At 39.2% G+C, this 12298-nt stretch overlaps 1 protein-coding gene across 37 annotated transcripts in view; it reads right to left on the reverse strand.

Moving 5' to 3' along the window:
* LOC144981196 (uncharacterized) overlaps positions 1-12298 on the reverse strand; it is a 70580-nt gene that overhangs the window by 31130 nt on the left and 27152 nt on the right. For 12 of the 37 annotated variants that reach the window (XR_013658368.1, XM_078953541.1, XM_078953632.1 and 9 more), the window contains 28 exons: positions 12005-12103; positions 11828-11926; positions 11533-11718; positions 9320-9343; positions 8421-8519; positions 8213-8311; positions 8000-8098; positions 7695-7892; positions 7426-7524; positions 7205-7303; positions 6992-7090; positions 6625-6822; positions 6398-6496; positions 6098-6196; positions 5442-5639; positions 5233-5331; positions 4803-4901; positions 4625-4723; positions 4429-4527; positions 4264-4336; positions 4045-4095; positions 2913-3039; positions 2746-2824; positions 2552-2655; positions 1529-1564; positions 925-1149; positions 699-797; positions 75-229 (listed from right to left, as the gene is read on the reverse strand). Coding sequence is in view for 36 of the 37 variants with exons in the window: in XM_078953541.1 (XP_078809667.1) it covers positions 75-229; positions 699-797; positions 925-1149; positions 1529-1564; positions 2552-2655; positions 2746-2824; positions 2913-3039; positions 4045-4095; positions 4264-4336; positions 4429-4527; positions 4625-4723; positions 4803-4901; positions 5233-5331; positions 5442-5639; positions 6098-6196; positions 6398-6496; positions 6625-6822; positions 6992-7090; positions 7205-7303; positions 7426-7524; positions 7695-7892; positions 8000-8098; positions 8213-8311; positions 8421-8519; positions 9320-9343; positions 11533-11718; positions 11828-11926; positions 12005-12103 (3139 nt within the window). In the remaining variant the exon portion in view is untranslated. Of the gene's footprint in view, positions 1-74; positions 230-698; positions 798-924; positions 1150-1528; positions 1565-2551; positions 2656-2745; positions 2825-2912; positions 3040-4044; positions 4096-4263; positions 4337-4428; positions 4528-4624; positions 4724-4802; positions 4902-5232; positions 5332-5441; positions 5640-6097; positions 6197-6397; positions 6497-6624; positions 6823-6991; positions 7091-7204; positions 7304-7425; positions 7525-7694; positions 7893-7999; positions 8099-8212; positions 8312-8420; positions 8520-8915; positions 9056-9319; positions 9344-11532; positions 11719-11827; positions 11927-12004; positions 12104-12298 lie in introns of those variants that run through there. The other 25 variants (XM_078953574.1, XM_078953556.1, XM_078953636.1 and 22 more) reach the window with 13 other exon arrangements.

Genomic DNA, 12298 nt, shown 5'->3' on the forward strand with positions numbered 1-12298 from the left:
ACTGGGTCATTAATTTTTGTGCTTTTCTTGATTTATGACTGTGTTTGTTTGCATTTATGAACCAGTATCCTTACTTTCATCCATGCCGTTGAGGATCTGGTTCAGCTCTTCTTCGGTGAAGTCACAATGATGTTCCTTCCAGTTCTCTCCTGTTTCACTCCGTAAGATCACAAGCTCCCTCTCTGTGCCCCTCAGAGCCGCAAAATGGGGGATCTCGACAATCACTGGCCTAAAAAATGGTCCAACAAGTAGAACAATATAAAAGTTAGCAAAAAGGGAAGTGGTAGAAAGACACCAGTGATGACTTTAGGGAAAAGTATAGCCTGGATTTGCATGATCTCACAGAACTAAAATAAAACAAAATTTAAATGTGAGTTTTTCATGCTCGTTGAACAAAAAGAAACACTGTAAGAGAAAATTAAAAAAGAAAAAAAAGATAACATTGATTGGGCAAAATCCAAATTAAGATAATGATGAGTATTTGTGAACTGAGAAAAGCATGAAGACTCAACATCTAACAGGAAGACATGAAAACATCTTTCTCAAGTTGAAGCAAAAAAGAAACCAAAAACAGGAGGAACACATATAAAAAATAATAGATAAGTACATTTTATAACAAAAACAGGGGAACATAGTTTATGATAGGGGAAGTGACCAGGAATCCAAGGAAGTAGGAAGTTCCCCTTATATGATCCTACCCGAGGAACTTGGTTCCTGGAGGACCCAGCTGCAGAATGCGGCTGACCAGGCTCTCACCCTCATTCAGAGGGGGAGGAGCTGTAGGAAGGTGGAGCTTACTGATCCATATGCAGCACGCGGGGGAAGTGGAGAAGAAAGAATGAACACACCACACAACTGTGTAAGCACACCCACACAAACAGCTACACGAAATCAAGCGTTCGGCCCTGAACTCGCGCGGCGTACCCCAAAAACTGAGCCCCGGTGGGTCCGACTTCTATGATTCGACCGGCAAGCCCTTCCCCCTCCACCATGGGGGGCATGGAGGCCAAACGATGCCTCTTCACCAGCCTGCATGTCACCCGTGTAGGTGCAGAACACTTCCTTGGTGGGACGATGATTCGCAGGCCGTTGTGGCGACAACCTCGCATTGCTCCGCCTCTGGCATCAACCATAAAACTTACAAGGAAACTGAAAAGGAAAAACATTTGTTTACTTTTTTTACCTATCAACAGAAGAAAAAAAACTAAGATGTTTTCACAGATTTTTTTTTTAAAAGATCAAAACTGTTGCATACAGCATCAATGCACACGAAGAAGCCATAATTTGGAGACATATTTAAAGCTACTGTATAAAAAAGAGTATTGGTAGTATTTGCCTGTATCTCCAAAATCCAGAGACTGCGCAACATCATGTCCACAGTGTCATCCCCAGGCAACACATACAAGATCATGCTTTACAACCATGCAAAAGGTTTGTAAGGAAATCCTTAAACTATGGCAACCGGAAGGAGCGTGATAGTGATAGGAAGAAAAGGTAGCAAAAAGGGAAAATTAAAAAAAAGAATCACCTGCTGTTGTCATGGTCTAGGCATGGAGAAGAATGGCTAGAAGCAGAGTACAACACACACATTCACAATCACAAATACCAAAAAGTATGACAAGTAAAGCAACAGGACAGCATGTACAAAGAAAATAAATTAAAAAAAACAAACAAGAAAAAGTGAGAAAATCTAAGCAGGCAAAAGGTCAAAGCTACAAAAAAGGAGAAAAGAAGGAAGGAGACAGATATAATGGACTGAGAAAACAGAAGTAAATTTAACTTCATAAAGATAAAATATTAAAAAGTGTAAAAATATAAGATTTGGGTTAGGATTTCAAAATAAAAATACCAGTCCATGAGGGCTTTGTTTGTAAAAGAGCTATTATAAAGCAGATTCAAAATGTGATGATATTAAAGCAAACTGTTGTCCGATGTCCTCAAATTTAACACTATTGTGCTTCAGATTCCTCCCTTCCATTTTTTTACATGTGGCTGGGCTGTACAAATATCAAACAAACAAGAACGAACAAAAATAGTTAACAGTTAAAGCACAGAAGCCAAAAATTTACATAAAGACAGAGCCCCTCAAACTGAATCCAAATGCTTATCAAAACGTGAAAATGTGGAGAATGCTAAAAATGTTTTAATAAGTGTCACTATCACACTGTACTTTTGAGTGAACCTCACATAATATACATCAAAAGTTTATCTGTGAAGATGAGTACATTTAGTAGATTTTTCCCCCTGCAAGTTTCTGTGAAGTTGCGTTTCAGATCAAAACATTTGCAAAAGTTCCATTTGTTTCTTCATCCCTTTAAAGTAAAATTATTCTTCATTAGTAACAATTAGTAACAATGTCAAAGACTAACAAAGGGTGCAGCAGTAGCTTTATCACAGTCATTATGAGCAATGTCTTTATTTTTTCTTTTAACATGTGAATTTAAATAAGCCACGCTTAACTAAGTTATGTTTATCTTGGCTTTTGAAAAAAACTTTTTTCTAATTTCTACACATTTAAACTGCATGCCATAATGCATGTGTGGTTTTGTACCCAGAATGCAGCAGACTGGAAGAGAGCACCACATTATCTAGGTGCTCAGCGCCCCAGCTCAGGCGAAATGACTCCTTGTCGTGTTCTCTGGCCAGCGCAGACACCTGCGGACCAATAAAAGAAAACCACTGGTCAGTTGGAGTCTAAGGAAACATTGTGGAACCGCAAACACTTTTTGAGTACTTTGTCCCCACCTGGTGGCTTGTCCAAACTTCTTCAATGAGAACCCCATCTCTCTGATGGAAACTTTGGTGAATGGGAGTGTGCTGGGGCCTGTTAAAAACCACCATTTCAGAGGGTTTGCTTGTATTAACCTTATAAACAGCTCAACTCTGTTAAGTGTCCATGTGTCGCTTGTAACCTGTCCAAATTGTGGCTCATATAGCTGAAGCTATCCAGATAATGTCCTGGCAGAGAGTCGTCTCCCAGCTCTCGAAGGTCCTCGGCTCTCAGGTATTCTCCTCCATCACCCGTCATTGTGTCCTCACCTTCAAAAACAGACATCCAGCACAACTTTATGAGCAACTGATACGTTAACATCAACTTCAAAGCGGACAAGATGCAGTGGCATAAAACCAAGCATTGTGTAGTTTTCAAATATAACCAATCTCAGGCATTTGTTGGTTAGTTTTGGCACTTGTTAGTCAGGTGCAAGAACACAAACTCTGAATTTCACAAGTTTAGGATCCAACTAGGAGAATTAAATAATTTTATATCATGATATACAAACACTACACACAGTAACATGGGATTTAAAGCTGAGGTATCAAATGCCTCCCTCATTTGTAGCCGTTTAGACATTTTTTTTAATGTTTTATTTTTCTTCATTTTTCGAATTTATTTCCAATATGTAAATAACAAAAGTGGAAAAAAAATGTCAGCAACAGAGCTTAAACAACCACAACAAAACCAAAAATAATTAAATTAATATTGTTTCTAATAAAACAGCTTAGGGATATTGGAAAGGGAGTGGGCAGAAGGCCAGTTGATATTCATTCTCTACAATAACTTAGACGAACAAGGTAGAATGAAGGTGATAACAGAAAATACATTTAAAAAAACTAATAAAAAAAACCTTGAACTCATTTTGTATTGTGGTCTAGAGATAATTAGAGCTTAAAGTTGAAATATATTTTCTAGTTTAGTAAACATTTCCAATTCTTTTAGTTTAAAAAGCATTCTCCCCACACGGAGAGCCAGTTTGCCTCATTTTTGTTCAATAAAGGCTTCAGTTAGCTTTCAGAATTACCTATTAATGTGCACTTTGTAGTTTTTATCTTTTAAACAATCTTAAACACATTTTTAAAATGTTCTCTCCTTTTTGTGTTACCCAAACATCGATGTGGCCCTCTAGTGAAAATGCCCCTCCCCCCAGCTCATTTGAGTTAAAGATCTCTGCTTAAAATGGTTTATCGGACAACTTTAGTATTTTTAAACAAAAATAAAGGTAACACTGCACACACGGCGGACAGAGAACATCCACTCTGATGTACCTTCCAGCTCCACACTCATTTCACATAATGGTTCGTCTTCCACCCTCAGTGCTATCAAAAATACAAGTTTAAGATCTGAATCCTTAAAAATTACACCATTTAAGATGACTTAACACATTCTACTGGTATAGCTTTATTTTTTATTATTGCCTGGAAAAACTGAGCTTATAAAGACTATAAATATAGCATACTAAAGATTTTGGGAAATTATAGTCTCACCTTCTTCATCTGAGACATCAAGGTTCTCTGTCATGGTCTCTGGGACATTAAGCTTGTGTTTCTCTGTGACCGTCTGACCAATAATAGAAAAAAGAACAAACAAGCAATACTTTTTATAGTATTTCTGTGAGTGAGCTGCGAGTCTGAAAGTTGTTACAGGCTCACCGTTGTGGTAGTGATGACCTCCTCTGTGACAACTCTGAGTGTGTCCACCACAGAGATGTAACCCAAACGTCTAGCAATCGAAAGTGCGGTGTTCCCATTCTAACCGACAAAAGCAGCATTTGATAGAGTTCAGTAAAAAAAGAACAACATCAAAACATAATAACAAGAGCATTTTCAGGCATTTCTCATTTCTTACCACTGTGGTGGTGTTGGGTTTTGCCCCGTGCTGAAGCAAAACATTGATTATGTGTGTATTCCCTTGCTGTGCTGCCTGGTGAAGTGGAGTGTAGCCATTCTAAGGAAAGACAACCGGTAGTTTGTTGGATAGCATGTAAGATTGCATGTAAGATTCAGATATAAGGTGTGATTGTTACCTTTGTTTTGGCATTCACACTGGCACCTTGTTGTAGGAGGAAGTTAACTATTTTGGCATTTCCATAATGGCATGCCACAATCAGGGGAGTGTATCCGAGCTGCAGTGTAAGATAAAGAGGGAGAAATGTTTATTATCTTTAATCATGTCCGGTATGTCTTTTAATTATGACAATAAGAACGCCTTTAAATAAAATCGGATCTGACATTACTTGTTTCTAAAGAAAAAGAAAAACTTTCCCATCAAAGCTTTCAATACCCCCAAAGAGCCAGCAGGTGGCAGATTTGCAAAGACACGTGAAGACCATCAGCAAAGACAGTAAAAGAGGTAATATTTTAGAGAGTAATATTGTTCATGTGCACATGTGTAGTAATATGTTTTGATCATTTTCTGTGAGTGTTTAGCTGTGGACTAATGCACTAATGCAGTACTTTAGTTTGCTGATCCAAATTGGCGTCATGTTTGGCCAGAACTTCTGCTGCATTGACTCTGTCCTCTTGGGCTGCGAGATGCAATGGAGTCAGTCCACTCTGAAACACGTAAAGGACAGATGTATTGAAAAGGAAATGCAAACCTATCCATTTCCACGCAGAACTGTCTTAAAAGATTAACATTAATCAAAACAAACTGTGTGTTTGACCTTAGTGGCAGTGTTGACATGTGCTCCTTTGCTCAGCAGCAGGTTGACCATCTCCGCGTGTCCCTCCTGGGATGCCAGGTGTAGAGGGCTGACCCCCTGTTTGGTTAAAACATTGGTCTCTGCTCCATACTGCAGCAGCGCTGAAGCAATGTTTGTCTGGTTCTTTTTGGCTGCAATGTGGAGAGGAGTGTAGCCATTCTGGAAAAGACATGAGATAAATTGTTACAATCAATCAGTTAAAGTCAAGGTCTGGGTATTACAAGCAAAATAATTATTTTTCTTTAACTCTGCTTCAGAAGTTCCTGATTTAATTCCATCTATAATTTGTGTACCATAAAAAAACCTAATTTACTTTCAAGTTTGTAATTACAGCCCAATTGTATTATGGTCTATTAAACACTTTTACATAAATATTGGAATAAAGTGAAGAAAATGGGAAACTTGCTTCATTTTTATGAATTCTTGGATAAAAATAATTAAATATTTTTGTTGCCTGAAAAAAATCTAAAGAATTACTTAAAATCAATGAATTTTGTAAGGATCAATTTAACATTAATCAGTTTCTAAGCTAAATTAAATATCTAAACAATACTATCAACACAGCAAAGTTTGGAATAAAAGCTACGTACTAAAAAAATTGAATCTTTCTGACTGACCTTAGCAGTGGCATGAGGCGAAGCTCCTTTATCCAGCAGCAGCAGAGCCACCTCTTGGTTGTCATAATGAGCTGCTACATGCAGTGGAGTCAGGCCGCTCTATAAGAATATATAAAATATATAAAAAGGTGGATGTATGGATTTTAGTTTCCTGGGATCAGGTAGCATTTCTAATTCTTTTTTTTTTTTTTCAAAATCTATCAAACTTAAACAATAAATCATCAGTAATTGCAGTTTCCTGTCCACTTAATAGCTTTCTGAAATGATCTGATGATGTGCAATCATTCATCTTTGGTTCACCTTGCCAGCATCATCTAGAAGAGCTCTGCGTTGAAGGAGAAGCTTGGCTACATCAAGGCTTCCATATTTTGCTGCTACATGGAGGGGAGTGAATCCTTTCTGCTCAGGTAGAAAAGAAATTAAAAAGACTTATCAGACTTTGTTATTTCTTTTTTTGTTCAGTTAGTTTTAGATGATTAAAGCGCACAATCTTTCTACATGGAAGCCACGTGTCCTTCTCTGCTCACCTTGGTGGCCAGAGAGTGTGAGGCTCCGGCCTCCAGCAGAACAGCAGCGGTCTCCACCTGACCCTCTCTGGCAGAGATGTGGAGGGGAGTGTAGCCGTTTGTGGTGGCAGCATCAGGGTGGGCCATATGTTGCAGCAGAAGCTGGACAATATCGGTTTTCCCTAAACGAGATGCAATGTGGAGGGGAGTTTGGTCCTCCTGTGGTATTGGGGCACCAACATTTTAGCAAGGGAGGGGGAAAAAAAAGGCAATCATTTAAAGTAGCCCTATGATCAAAAATGCTCGTATGTACCGGTAATTTAATGCATTGAATCTACTTCATTACTCTAAATGAAAATACGCCTGATGATGCAAACAGCCAACTCACCCTTGCCACGGCATCCACTAGGGCTCCGTTTCTCAATAAGCAGCGAACTACCTCCATCTGTCCTGCCCGGGCTGCCATGTGGAGAGCCGTCTCACCCCGCTGACATGCAAAGCATTAAAGATTCAGACACTGATGCATTGGGGAATCGAAATCGACGTTGGAGAAAATGCCAAAAATTGAGCGGAGAAGAAAAATGAACAAACTGTTACTCACTATGTTGCGGACATCTGGAGAAGCACCGTTTTGCAGTAGCAACAGAACAATGTTGAGGTGGCCCATGAAAGCTGCTACATGGATGGGTGTCAGTCCAGACTGAATCCAATGAGATGGTGGGAAAGAAGAGAGGCACTGAGTTCAAATGTGCAACAGCAGAAAGAGCAAAAGTTCTGTGCTTCTGCACGTTTCTCCGAAAGTCACACAAAAACAAAGCTCACCTCAGTGATCGCCTGAATGGAGGCACCATATTTAACAAGAAGCTCCATCACTTTCACTCTGTTTTTCTTGCAAGCGATGTGGAGAGGAGTAAAACCATTCTGGCACAGAAAACAAGGGAAGTTTAACAGCTGGGAAAAATAGCACTAGACAGTTCCATTTTCTGTATTTATTTCAAAATTTGACATTTCCTGAGTTGTGGGGAAAAAACTGTACTACAAAATGTGGGATAAGCTCTTTTAACAAGACAGTAGTTCTATAAAATATCTACCAATGCTCTGGCATTAGGATTGGCCTTTTTGTCCAGGAGGACTTTGGTGACTCTGTAGTGACCACAGTGAGCTGCGACGTGCAGCGCTGTGAGGTAGTCAAGCGTAACGTCATCAACTGGCGCCTGATGCTGCAGCAGGAGTTTCACACACTCTATGTGGTCTCCCTGAGCCGACATGTGCAGTGGAGACAGCCCGTTCTGGATGAGTGCAAAGAGAGAGGTAAAAAAAAAAGTGAAGCATCTATTTCAGAATCAAAATGTCCAAGAAAAAAGATTGAAATCGTCCCGAACCGACTGTAACCAACCTTGGTTCTAGCTAAGATGGGGGCTCCTCTTTCTAGCAGAAGCTCCACTGCTGGGTCATGTCCGCTCCTGGCCGCACAGTGCAGGGGTGTCAGACCATCCTGTGGTCACATAGACACACAAGGACATTTATAATATGGAGTCAGTCGAGCTACATACCCATTTAAATAAAACTGAGAAGTTTGAATAACTGCTCATGCTGAATTACACCGCACCCTTGTTTTAGCATCTATCTGAGCACCTCGATCCAACAACAGAGCCACCATGTTGGTGTTTCCTCTCTTGGATGCCACATGAAGAGGTGTGATCCCATTCTGACAAAATAAAGAAATAAAAACAAACGTTTTAAACTTGAGTTAATAGCTATCTTTCATTTCTCGAAAATGTTATTCTCAGGAAGAGAGGAAAATGTTTTGGCTGTACCCTGGCTGTGAAGTCCACAGCAGCTCCTCTGTTCAGCAACAAGGTAGAGACATTCACGTTGCCATAGTGAGCAGCAATGTGCAGGGGGGTGAAACCGCTCTATTTATGACAGACAAGGAGAATACAGAGCAAATAGTGAGACAACAGGAAGGAAAGCAAGAAGGTTTATCTGTGGTAAATTCATGTATGAAGGAAGAGTCAGCATGCTGACAAAAACGCATGCTTCTGCAAAATAAAACAATGTGGCACATGCCGTGTTCATTCCCAACTGAGCTTCCATTTAACAGCAACTATGTGCAAAAACAAAACAAAAAAATGAGGAAAAAAATAAAGCTTTTTGACAAGTTAAAAGAAGATTTAAATAAAAGACAAATTACAAAATAATGCACAACTAGAAACTATATCTGCTTACACAAATGAATGTACAAACGAACATTTAGCTGTGAGCAATACAAACATCTACAATTAACAATCGTGGGACGGGGAACTCCTTACCTTCCCATTCTGAGAGACAGGGTGCAATTTAATTAAAAAACACAGTTAACTTAAAGATAAAGTGTTTCAGAATAGAAAAACAGGTGACATGCTGAGAAAAAGACTCTTAAACAAAAAAAGTGAAATCAACTGGTTTTGTTTACTGTGAAGCATAAATGAATCTGCTTAAATGAAAAACATGTCATTTGTAATGTGTTTTAACATTTTTACTTAAAAAGGATGCTTTAAAGTCAGCCATGCAACTTGTGGTACAGCATAGTGAGCTCCATGCAACCAGAATCATGATACCCAAATCTGACGTGCAGGAGTTTTCTACATTGGAAAAGAGTTAGGACAGAAAGGCTGAAAGAGATGGTCAGGAGGGCTAAAACAAAATGAGGTGAAGGGAAGACCAGTCTGTATACCTCTGTGGTTCTATTGACCATCATCTGGTTACGATGCATAAAGAGAAAAAGGGGAATAGGATGTAGGATCGTTAGGGAAACAACTTTGACAGGGAAGGAGAAACTACATGAAAGTAAATAATGAAAAAGAAAAAGAATTTGAAAATGTTTTGACATTTTATTTCATGATTGTTTTTTACTTTATGTCAGGTTGGAGCTTTTTTCAAAGTGTTCCCAGCTGTCTTTTAATTATGATTATACAATTTTTAGCCAAAATTTAAAAAAATCATTTTTTTAGTGTCTGCAGAGCGATAATAGTTCAAAAAAAATTTGCCTCTGAGTTTTGGGCAGAATCGTTGGCATAGAGGAACCCCGCCCCCCTTCCCCTCCCAGTTGCTGTGAGCTCTCTGTTTTCGTGCTTCCAGCTGCTCTTCACATCCCCAACCTAACATTACCAGTGCAACAAAAACGGTGAGCAATTTTAGAGCCATCCAGCCGAACAGCTTTGAACCAGATAACATCTGGGATGAGGCAAAAGAAGATGATGTACCGTATTTTCCGGACTATAAGTCGCCCTTTTTTTCATAGTTTGGCAAGGGGTGCGACTTATACTCCGCAGCGACTTATATTAGAAATAAAATGAAATAAATACATTGTTAACCCTCCTGTTATGTTCATTTGTGAGGAACAGAGATGATGTTCCTGGGTCAATTTGATGTATGAGGTATGTTACGTGTTAAGAGTATGTTAAGTGACTCAGAGAATCAGTAAACTTTTTTACAGTAAGATCTTGAAGGCTAAAAACATCATATTCTATTTTCCAATGATTTTATAGATTCAGAAATGCAATAAAAATGACAACTGTTTCTACAAATACAGGATGAAAACAGAGTATTAATTGGCCAATGATGCTTCATGAAAGGAATAAATAAATATGAGAAAGAATTACTGTGAAATTATGAGATAAACAGTCTGCTATGATTGTGTCATATGAGGTTGTGTAAGTTGTTGGTTCTTGGTCTCAGATTTTGTCAAATAAATTTCCCGTCAAAATGCGACTTATCTGTGTTTTTTTCTACTTTATAATGGATTTTTATTTGTGCTGGTGCGACTTATGCTCCGGTGCGACTTATAGTCAGGAAAATACGGTACATGGATCTAGTCGTCTACAACAGTGTTTTTCAACCATTTTTGAGCCACGGCACACTTTAACCTTGACAAAAAAGTCTGCATTGATCTACAGCCCCTCCGCAATCTCACATGCTTTTTTTGTGATAATTATTGTGGCAGAAAAAGTTGGAAGCTGCAGCTGTTTTTTCTAAAAGATGTAATAAAAGTTGAGTTAGCAGATATAAAAACTGATTGATGTGTGTTCGTTGTGGTTTCAAGACGTTTAACAACGGAGATTCATTGTGCGCTGAGATGCTGTCACTTTAACCCAATGCATCATGGGAGATGTAGTCCAAACAGCCGCCGATCGCAGATAGACTTGCTTCTCTGAGCTTCATGGTTTTGTTCACTACCGGATTCTGTGGAAAACTACACCGCTAAAGACGAGCTTTAGCTGGTATTTTTGTTAGAATTGAGCGACTTAATGAGCAGACTCATGACAAGGAAGTGAAGACTTTAAGCACTTCTGATTGGTCAGACTGATGACGTGTGATTAAGCCTCCAAGAACAATTGGTGGAGACAGATAAAGGGGGGGAGGGACTTTTCCAAAAACGTCTGAAGCTACGGCTAAATCGCGGTACAGTCATTCTTATCAAAATGTCTTTAATAGAATCGAATAAACACAAAGAAAAATGTATTTTACGATCATTAATATTCCTAACTACTCAGTGTTTTATCAGGGCCTGTTTGGATGAACAAAGAGCTGATTTCCTGGAGATGGTAAATGTTTTTAGATCAGTTATGAGGGCAATTTCCCACGGCACACCTGACCATCTCCCATGGCACACTAGTGTGCCGCGGCACACCAGTTGAAAAACACTGGTCTCCAAGTGGATGCATCAGAAAGGAGCAGAGCTTGTAGTTTCTCTTTTTCAAACTGCATTTTTTGTCTGCTCCTGATTAACATCAATTTGAACAAAAAATACTAAAAATAGAGCCTAATTTTCTTTACGTATGTCCTCCATAATGAGAAAAATGCCACAAAAACACGTTAAAACCACCAAAACCACCATTTTTATCAGAGTAGGTCTTTAAATACCATCATTTTTTTAGGCTTCCTCACCTTGGACTGAACATCAGCATTGTGGTCATTCTGAAGCAGGAGCGCTGCAGACTTGGTGTCATCCTTGCGGGCTGCTATGTGCAAGGCTGGCAGGCGAACTTTCCCTTTGGTGTCATGCTCCAACAGGAGGGACACTACGGAGTTGTGGCCCTGCTGGAGAGCGATCGCAAGTGGAGTGAAGCCGTCCTAAAGGGCAAAGGTAAAAAAAAAAAGAAAAAGTTAGAAGAATGATTGTGCAACTAATCAGTTAAAGGTAAAAAACCTTGATGAATTCTGGGTTTTTGCTTAAACACACTTCTGTTGCAATGCTTTGGTTCCCTTCATTTTCCAGAAAATATCGCACGACCTCCAAATGATTCTCCTGCGCTGCCATGTAGAGTGGTGTAAAGCCATTCTGAAACGGTTCAAATGCAGACATTTATTATACAAACTTACATTACTTTCTATAATCCTTTATAGTAACACTTTCCACCTGTGATTGAGCGTTGACATCCGCTCCTCTTGACACCAGGAGTTTTACAACTTCTTTTTGTCCAGCCAGTGAGGCGATATGAAGAGCAGTGTTTCCCTTCTGCAAAAAAGAAAGCAGGGTTAAGAGAAACAATAGAATCCACAGCCTTTAAGCATATAAGCTCTTTGAAAAAAGAGCTGACTGAAAGAAGAGCAAGTATAGACTATGATGGAGTCAGTAATCTCTGACTTTAAAATTCAAAATGCCCTTTAAGACCTGTGAAAGCATCAACTGCTGTTTTCACACACAAAAAAA

The sequence above is a fragment of the Oryzias latipes genome, chromosome 1, assembly GCF_053564925.1.
Source record: "Oryzias latipes strain Hd-rR chromosome 1, Olatipes_Hd-rR_3.1".
NCBI classification, from domain to species: Eukaryota; Metazoa; Chordata; class Actinopteri; order Beloniformes; family Adrianichthyidae; genus Oryzias; species Oryzias latipes.